A 10,087-nucleotide genomic window follows, 5' to 3' on the forward strand; every position below is an offset into this window, starting at 1 on the left:
ATTGAGATTGAGATTAGATTGAAAATTGACCAATTAGAGTAAAAGTTACTAAACTTTAGATTATTAAACTTTACTGTGATTGGTCAAATTTCCATCTAATCCCAATCTCAATCCGTAGTCTGATACGGGCTTAAGCCCGTGTCACACTACGTATTGCAGATCGCGAATCGGATTGAGATTGAGGGTCGCGGATCGCATTTCAGCCAATCAGCTGAGACAGCCTCGGATCCGATTGGTTAAATCCGCAATCTCAATCTGATCCGCGATACGTAGTGTGACACGGGCTGTAGATCAGGGGGTCGACTCTTTAATTCATTCGAAGGAGAAACGTATGCAAAAATTCTCATGGCTTCTAACCAATCGATTTTCAACTTTTCTGTGAGAGCAGGATATTCGCATGCGTTTCTCTTTCGAATAAATTCAAGAATCGAGCCACAGGCGTCGATTTCAGGAAATGACTAGCGCCGTAAACAACTCGGTCGCCGAGCGCCGGTCCCAAGAAATGACGTAGCACCGTGAACACCTCAGTCGAAAACAATCTATTCTTCATGGTCGAATCATTCGGCGCGGTTGTCAGTCGATCGAGGCGGATGTTCCGCGTGTCTTCGCGTCGTTCCTCGTAACGCGATTATTTCCTACGAGAATTTCGATCACCTCCTACGCAACGCGATCGTCTCGTACGAGTTATTAACATTTATCAATCGCGTTTAAGTAATTGTCGCGATCCGTAATCATATCGTTGATTTCCACGGTGATTTGTTGAGATGAATACCACACGTAATTTTAAGAGAAAATACAATAAGGAAATTATATATACATATAAATTATTAGTTTCAATACATACGAGCGATAATACCTTGTTAACAATCGAACTCGGATGCTTGAAAGTTTTCGTTCGTTTAAGTTAAACTTTTATCTTTTTCAGATCAAAAGCGCAAGGCAACACGAATCGTCTTTTTAAGTTATAATATATCAATCGCTTGACAAGAAATAATCTCTCTAACAATTATACGTACAAAAGTGCGCGTATAATATAAAGTTTCCATTTTCGTCGCGTTCGGGAGTGCCGTTTAAATAATCGAACTAAAGACTTTTCAAAGCCCAGTTGAACAAGTATTCGTTAAATGTCCGTTCCTGTCGATGGCCACACTTCCGAGACTCGAAGTGAAGGCGAACTTGACGGAACAGACTATACATAGGCTTTACAAACGGAAATGTAAAATCGCGCGAAAAATCGTTTCCGCGAGCGTGTCGAAGGACTTCAACCTGAGTGGAGGAGGGGACCTAGGAGAGACATCAGGCACCTGTGAAGCAACTTTACGGTAAATGTTATTTTTCATTTAGTGCGAAATTAATCTTTTCTTCGGTTTATTATTGAGTCGTTTTATTTCATAATTCCATAAATTCGAAATAATACTTAAAGAACGAGAAGTAATTTGAAATTTTATTAAAGTTTATTCTCGTAAAGATCTTTCGTGCAATAATCATTTCAACATCTAACCGAATAAAAAGTTTGATACGCATATGAATTATACCTCGCAATATTCGCTTTTTGCACATTGCTTTAATATGAATTTTCTATTTGTGTGTTACAGAATCTACACAGTTAAACTCCGCTGCTGTGCATCGGGTCGGTGAGTCGGAAACTTTTTTATTGAGGTAACGAATCTCACAGATCATAAATCGTAGATTGTAGAATGTAGATCGATATGTAACTATTACGTGGTGTTCACTGGGGAAAAAGTAGTACAGGACTTTTTTTATTTGATTTAGTCTCAGGAATATGCTGTTGCAGTAGTGTTTCAATTATTGAAATTTTTTGTGTATTGTAACACATAAAATTTAGATACACAAAATTTTCAATAATTGGAACACTATTAAAAGAGCATATTCCTGAAACCATGAAATCAAGTAAAACAGTCCTATACTACTTATCCTTCCAACAAACAATTATCGAGATATCATAAGCTAAACATTGAAAAAGTTATAAATTTTCTCTTGAATAACTCAAAAAGTATTAAGCAAATAAAAAAATATTTCGGACAAAAGTTATTCATATTAATTAGCAGAACAAGATAGTATAATAAACAATAGGGAGTTCCATTAATTTAAAATGAGACACCCTGTATAACCTAGGGTATCAATGCATTTTATCAACAATGCATTAAATGAGATTTTTTTAATGAAAAAAGGCATATGAATTTGCAAAAGTCAAAGGGGCTCCACAAAAGCACCCATACTAACCGCTCCTTCGTGCAGGAGAGCCACCGTAATTTTATCCATATTATAAATTTTAATTTATTGCGGAATATGAAAATTAATTTAACGCAAAGTAATTTTTTTCATATATCCACTTGAATTTTGAAGATCAAGTTACGAAGAGATGGCCAATATTTTCGAATAAATAACGGAAGTAAAAGTAAATTTGATTAGTGACACAGTAAAGTTTTTTGAATTAATTCTTTTTTAATTAACTAGAAACGATAAAACGCGCGCTTCGCGCGCGCAGTTTGTGGTCAAGCATTGTATATTTTTAAGAATTCGTATACACGCGAAGAAGTAATTGTATGCGCAACGTCAATTTAAAATAAAAAGTAATTTGTCACTCACTGATACGGTTTGCAACAGCAAAGTTGTACATCGCTAACTATACATGTTAAACTGTAACAATACAAAAATGTACGATTATTATAGACTAATTATGTAAAATCCAGACTATTGTATTAAATATAGGTACTTTATATTTAATATTTTTGAAAATGGGTATTTATTAAAACAATTATATAGAATACTGAAAGTCTCCCTTTTAAATATGAATTCACAAAATTTTATACGTATGGTTTTGTCTCTAACACTTATTTGAATGCTCGTTCGAATCATTTGAATAAATAAAATAAAAGCACAGAACAGATGATTCATTTTGCACAAGTAGCAAATAACAAAAATGTAAGACACTTACCTTACGATTTCTCTGCCGTTGCCCGATGCCGTCTAGGCCTGCTCCTCCTCTCAGATTTTCTTGTTGCACTTACACTCACAACACTCGCGAAAATCGATCGCGCGAAATTTCGGACACTCCCGTACGCGATGTAAAATATCGTGAAATGCAGTAAGCGACGTTCTTTACTTCCTGCCCGTTCGAATTGCGAAGAACGACAGAGCGAATTACGCCGTGAACGCCGAAGTCGCACAAATTTCTCTCCCCGAAAATGGAACAGATTACACGAAATCGATAGATAATTAAAAGCGCGGTGCGTAAACGAGATGTAACCGCGACAAAGTACCACGGTTTACTTTTATATTTTAGATGAGTTAGTCTCGTAAAATATCCATGTACACGTTGATAAAGAGCCGTCGCCTCAACGCGCAATTCGTTTCTCATTACAAGTTGTAGAAACTTAATAATTAATCTAGTAGCGTTACTTGTCACTGATGAAGGAGTCCAAATCAATAGTGTTTTATCCTTACATTCTTCACGATCGAGTCTTGGAAACCGACAACGCAAAAAAAAATACCACGCACGGAGCGACTCGCGCCACTGCTTGCCGGCTCGACGTTCGGCAAGTGACTGCGCGGTGACCTTAGTGTAAACAATGGTCCGCGTAGCGTCGTACGATGCCGCGTTGAGTGAAAAACAACAAAAAAACGTTGAGAATTCGTTGGCCCATCTACGTAATGGAAAATTCCGTACGTATCACTCGCTCGTCGAACGTCGAGCCGGCAGGCAGCAGCGAGAGTAGTTCCGTGCGTGATATTATTTTTACGTTACCGCTTTCCAAGACTCGATCGCGAAGAATGTAGGGATAAAACGCTATTGATTTGTACACCTTTATCAGTGACAAGTAACGTTACTCGATTAATTATTAAGATTCTAAAACTTGTAATGAGAAACGAATTGCATGTTGAACGTGTACATAGATATTTCACGAGACCAACTCATCTAAAACATGAAAGGTAAACCGTGGTGCTTTGTCGCGGTTACATCTCCTTTACGCACCGCGCTTTTAACTATCTATTGATTTCGTGTAATCTGTTCCATTTTCGGGGAGAGAAATTCGTGCGACTTCGTCGTTCACGGCGTAATTCGCTCTGTCGTTCTTCGCAATTCGAACGGGCAGGAAGTAAAGAACGTCGCTTACTGCATTTCACGATATTTTACATCGCGTACGGGAGTGTCCGAAATTTCGCGCGATCGATTTTCGCGAGTGAGTGTGTGAGTGTAAGTGCAACAAGAAAATCTCATTGTCAGAGGAGGAGCAGGCTCAGGCGGCATCGGGCAACGGCAAAGAAATGGTAAGATAAGTGTCTTACATTTTTGTTATTTGTTACTTGTGCAAAATGAATCATCTGTTCTGTGCTTTTATTTTATTTATTCAAATGATTCGAACGAGCATTCGAATAAGTGTTAGAGACAAAACCATGCGTATAAAATTTTGTGAATTCATATTTAAAAGGGGGACTTTCAGTATTCTATATAATTGTTTTAATAAATACCCATTTAAAAAAATATAAAATATAAAGTATATTTAATACAATACATGCCTTTTTTAGAAGTGGAGACTCCTCGCGGTCGTGCATTTTTCGATACGATCGATACCCGTATAATATAGTTCGAACCGTACGAAATATCTGTCCTGATTCTAATTATATTCTTCTTCTCCTCGTAACACAGTCAAGATCTCTTCCAATTTTGTTGTTTTATCGATCAAGTTGAGAGTGAGTTGTTAAAAATTGAGCGCGGTGTCTCGCGATGTCGCCTGTGTGAGAAATCTATATTGACGAATTGGACTTGAACGTCTGGTTTATCCGCAGTTGGCAAATCTTTCTCTCTCTGCTCTCTACCCTGGAACAAACTATACTTATTTATTGATAATTTTATTTTATCTCAAGATATCATCAAGTCGTAGATGTATATCTACAAAAATACCAGAATAACAATGAATTGCAAAATTAATATTGCATCATGAGTTAATCGTATCTAGAGTTTTGCAGTCACGCGACAAAATTATTGATCTTCAAGAAGACCTTGCCGGTGATGAAATATTTATTCAAAATGCATCGCAAAAATTAATAATAATTTTTTTCTTGCGCATACGTTTATAAATTACATAAACTTATAATATACGATCGTAAATTTTAACAAGCGCACTCGAGCGTATGCAGAAGAGACGACGGGAACAGTGGTGAACGCGAAAGAGCACAATGTGAAAAAAAATTCGGCGTCGCTTCGCAATGTACTCGGTACTTGGTAAGTGCCTCTCACGCGCGCTCCGATTTGAGAAATTCCCTATCGCGTCCCTCCACCTGTCGCTCCATCTGCAGTTGCCCGAACGGCGTAACCGCTGCATGCGTGTTATTCCGGCGTAAAGTCGCGCGCGAGTGTCACGGCGAGCATCGGAGGCCGCGTGCGGCACGGGAACGGCTCTCCGGCGAAAATGTGGTAAGCCGATTTTCCGCAGGGACGAGTCGGATCGACCGGCGATCAGCTGATCGGCCGGCGCCCGTGCTTGTTTACAAACACCGCGGCGCACCTAACCTCCAATCCCGACGGCGTAACTTGTCAGTTTCGACGTAGCACGCGGCACCGGGGGCCGTCCGCGTCCGTCGGCGGACTCGGTGGTCGATGACGGGATCGCGCGGCGATTCCGCGAACCCGGCGCGACCGACCGAACGCACGTCCCGTACTCGACGTTCTTTTTCCTTGTTGTAGATGCACTCGACGGGCAATGGCACGATGGTCGACGGTGCTATCCGGGGTGTTCTTGGCTCTCTCCATGGTTCTCTCCCTGGGAAAGCTGTTGATGCTCGCCGCAGGGACCGGAAGCAATGGGGAACTCACGGAGGCGGACCAGTGGCTCACCGAGATTGGCCTCGCGCAGTATCGTCCGCTCTTTAAGAACAAAGGTAAGCACACCTGTCTCGTTATCGTCGCGGGGAATTCCTGCCGCCGCGCTATTATCAAGACAGTTATCGTAGCTCCGATCGCGAGCTGTTAGCATTGTTAAAATCGTTGGTAATCTTTCGTTTCGTAAATATAAATTGACAAATTATTGGATCTCGTTGGAAAAATTTTTAACAACTTTCCACTTTTAAACACGTAACATTAGGCGTTTTTAATGAATATAGGCAGTGCAGGTCGTTGAATTTCGACAGTTCCGCGTAATTTCCGAAGCGAAAGGAAATAAAATTAATTTATAAAGCTTTAGTAACTTGATGAATTTTTTATTACGAATGCAAAAGTGCCGTATAAAACGTCACAAAGTTACAAAGGGTGATAATCGAGGGAGGTGCTGAAACTACATGTTATTTTAAAATGAATTAAATGCTGTTCTGCAGCAAGAAGCTGTTATTTTTATTAGCACAAAATAAATATATATTTTTGCGCTGCAGCGATAAAGAAGTGGCACATTTGTGAGTTTTGATCCGAGTCTCCGTTGCGTGATTAGAAAAAAATGTAATCAAACACTCGCAGAGCTATTGAATGAAAATATTAATTACGATTATCTTGCAAATAAATGTATTTGTGAAACTATTTCGCATTTTCTAATGCTGGGATTTCCACCGATAAATTGCCAAGAAGATTGTTAATAGAGAGCAATTTCTGCGTAATATCCTGAAATAGCACATATTTTAAGATTGCATCGGCAGTTGCGTAAAAAAATCTACTTGCAACACGCGTACGCAACCATTGAGTCTAATATAAGTCGAGCAATTTTGTGATTTGAGCTATCCAAGAATATACGTGCACACGCTTGGCACAGATGACACGGACATTAACGCGATAGTTCCTTCTTTAATGATTGACGCGTAAACTGCCGGTTGTTGATCGTCACCGTACACTGATAAAAAAATATCTTAATCCAAAAAAATATTACTTTACTCAAGAATTATTCATTAGGAGACATTATTCATTAGGTGGCTCCTAATAGCGTATTAACTTAAATTTAAAAAATAAGAAACAAATTAAAACGTGCATTGCTTTAAGCATTTATTAAATATCAAAGAATAGATAATTTTAAATTTACAAAATATTTTAATTCTATAAAATGTTTACTAAGATGTAATTTTCACAGCGAAAAAAATTGAATTTCTTATTTAACAAAAACAATTATTTTATTTAATAAATAGTATTCTATATCTCATGAAATGTTTATTTGAATGTAGAAAATGTAATGATTTAAATTAATTTACTTAATATAATACATTAAATTTACTTGAAGTTTGATATTGTTATTTAAATAGAATAAATATTTGCTTTAGTAAAAAATAATTTTAAGTAAATCTATTTACTTAGTTTAAAAAAAGTTTTTTGTCAGTGTAGCTGTGCATTATTTTGCGCGTCGTTTGATAAATAATTTAATATCGCGAATTTTTGGAAAACTATACGTTTTTGGCATACACTTTTATGGTAAAACGAAACGATAAATACTGACGTTTCGCGTAGAATTTACGTAGCAATATGAGACGCACGTAGATAGTACATTATGCGTAATGGATGTTACAGAGGATGATATATCGTAATTCACGTTGAAGGATTCACGCGTAAATTCTATACTAATATGATAATAGAACGCATATCATCCACAGCGAATTACCATACGGCATTATCTGTGTTAATGTCTAACCGCCGTAATCTGTTTTAAAAGGAATTCTCTGAACAAAACGCGCGAAGAAAGAGAAAAAAATACCTCCGAAATTATTGAGGGTTTAGAAAAACGTATTTCATATAAAAGTTAACAAAGTTTCAAGCATAAATTTGTTTTTCAAATTACATAGCATTTGCACAAACAAAATTAATAGGCACTAAAACTTATAATAAAGTATTCGTTATCCCAGAATATCCCAGAATATTTATGACAGAAATTATAACAGAACGGATATTTTTATTAAAAGATTATTAAATTAATTTTAATATACATTTCAACTATTCTGATTTGTAAGTATTCGTGCAGTTTACTTATCCTGTCTGTTTTTATTACATCACACTTAAGGTTGAAAGAACATAAGCATAAATGTGAGGTATAGTGTTGATTAGTTAACATTTATAATTTGTCAAAAAGTAACACACGCGATAAATGGTATTTTTGTAACACGTAAAAAATGTTAACATTTAATTTTGTACTGTGTAAGACTTAACGGTAGGTACTTCTTCCCGGATTTCTTTTGGACTTAACGAAAAGATTAAGGAAGATTACGCTTGTCATATTACTTTCGTATTATTGCAAGCTGCTGATGCAAATTACATTAACTCTTCTCGCGAGTGCATAAGACGATAACGGACATTTATTATTTTGACGTAGAGATTTATCGTTCGGCACAAAGCCAATTCCTCTGCGGGCATCATTCCGGATACTATCGATTACCCCTGCCTTGCCAAATTTGATCTGCCTTTGTGATGAGCTGCAGCTGCTCCTTTCAAGCAAACTCAGCGTGTAACACAGATATCACCGTAGAAAGATCCCGACGGAATTTCATTTACACGTCTACACATTTCAAGTATTTATATTAAATTTGCAGTTGCTTGTTAGAATCCACTTAGGATTCAACGCTTTTAGGTTTATATAGATGTTATCGACACAAAAATAATTTACAAGTTACACCTCTGCCGAATCTATCTCGGTGAACGTTACAATAGCATCGGCAGTAGTGGAACATCGCGATTGTCGCGTTACGTCGTCGGAGAGAGATTAATTATCGGGATCCGGAAATTCTCAGGGTCACCGAGAGACGAGATATCGACTCGCTGAACTTGCTCGTGGAAAAAGAGCGAAATCCGCTATCGCCGCGACATCTCCGCGCGTTCGATACTGTAAATGTTATCCGCGACTCTCCTTCGGGGGTCTCGCGACGAAAAATTCGATATCTGATTGTTGCCGAAGTTCGCGAGTGGCTGTTACAAGGAGGAAGCGCATCCGCGCTCCATTAATCTCGCCAGACCCAAGATTAATCGCCACGCATCAGCGACGATCTACGGATCATCGTTGAGACGCTCGTTTTTCCGCGCGCCATCCACGGTCTACCCCGAGCCCGGAAGGAGGCCGTTGATAAGGCGATAAATCAGCGGCATTGCCGCCGATCTTTTATCGTCTCGACAATCGAGAATATCGGCGCGCCCGCACACGCTCTCGCGGCTCGTGGACCTCGCGTACGTACGTCGGCGGTTCACAAAGGGACGTGGCCCTCGTCGTGCTACCACATGCTTAATGCTGCTCGAGTTTGGCATCGAGAGCTTGTACGCGCCATTTCTTTCGGTTGCAAATCGCCCAGCAAACGAGGCGAAAGTCCTTGATTCTTCATCGCGCAGTCGAACGAAATCTCATAACAAACAGATGGGAAAAAGATGCGAAATCTTTGGTGCGCGAAAATAGCCCGTAACGCGAGATATTTCTAGCGCGGAGAAGAAACAATATCGTAGCGTATCGACACGTCCATATCTCATTGATGATTTAGCGCGGGTTATTATTACTATCGGCAAGCACACTACACTGTTAACATCCCATCCACTAACCGATAAATGGCATTCACCTAATGGCGTGGCTCTCCTGATAACTGGTAATGGATGTTCGCCAAATTAATCGACCTACGTGGAAACTATCCGCGAAGGCGAAAAAAGACCCTCGAAACTCCAGCCATTAATATATCCTGACAAATGTGACACGCAGATAGATATCGATTATAGTCTTTCTTAAGGTTAAATTAAGATTCTTAATATAGACGCAGACACGTAAAAAATAAAGGATCGACGAGGGAAGGTCAATGCGAGCCAATGAACGCGGAACACACACTCTGGGAAAAAAGAAACAATTGGCAATCCATTTTGGGGCCCACAATTAGTAATCGAATTAATTGAATTGTACACTGAAAGAAATGACTGGTTTAATATGGACGTATCAGATAATTCCTTTAAGATTTACCAGAATTACTTTAAAATTTACCAGAATCTCTGTAGAAATATGGGAATTCTGGTAAATCTAAAAGTAATTCTGGTATTACCTAAAGGAATTTTCTGATTCGTCCATATTCAACCAGAAATTTTGTTCAGTGTACGTAACACTTTACTCTGGGAAAAATTTTGACCGGTTTTTTT

General features: G+C 38.5%; 1 protein-coding gene across 4 annotated transcripts in view; it reads left to right on the forward strand.

The window, feature by feature from the left end:
• The window catches only part of LOC105565721 (apoptosis-resistant E3 ubiquitin protein ligase 1), a 95,827-nt gene that overhangs the window by 56,128 nt on the left and 29,612 nt on the right, over positions 1–10,087 (forward strand). Inside the window, exons 1-3 of one of the 4 annotated variants that reach the window (XM_012019141.1) lie at positions 1,126–1,322; positions 1,596–1,634; positions 5,711–5,904. In XM_012019141.1, the coding sequence (XP_011874531.1) occupies positions 1,141–1,322; positions 1,596–1,634; positions 5,711–5,904 (415 nt within the window). In that variant the 5' untranslated portion in view covers positions 1,126–1,140. Of the gene's footprint in view, positions 1–1,125; positions 1,323–1,595; positions 1,635–5,229; positions 5,249–5,295; positions 5,441–5,710; positions 5,905–10,087 lie in introns of those variants that run through there. The other 3 variants (XM_012019144.1, XM_012019142.1, XM_012019143.1) reach the window with 3 other exon arrangements.

This window comes from Vollenhovia emeryi, unplaced genomic scaffold (assembly GCF_000949405.1).
Source record: "Vollenhovia emeryi isolate VEMERY1.0 unplaced genomic scaffold, V.emery_V1.0 DF939149.1, whole genome shotgun sequence".
NCBI classification, from domain to species: domain Eukaryota; kingdom Metazoa; phylum Arthropoda; class Insecta; order Hymenoptera; family Formicidae; genus Vollenhovia; species Vollenhovia emeryi.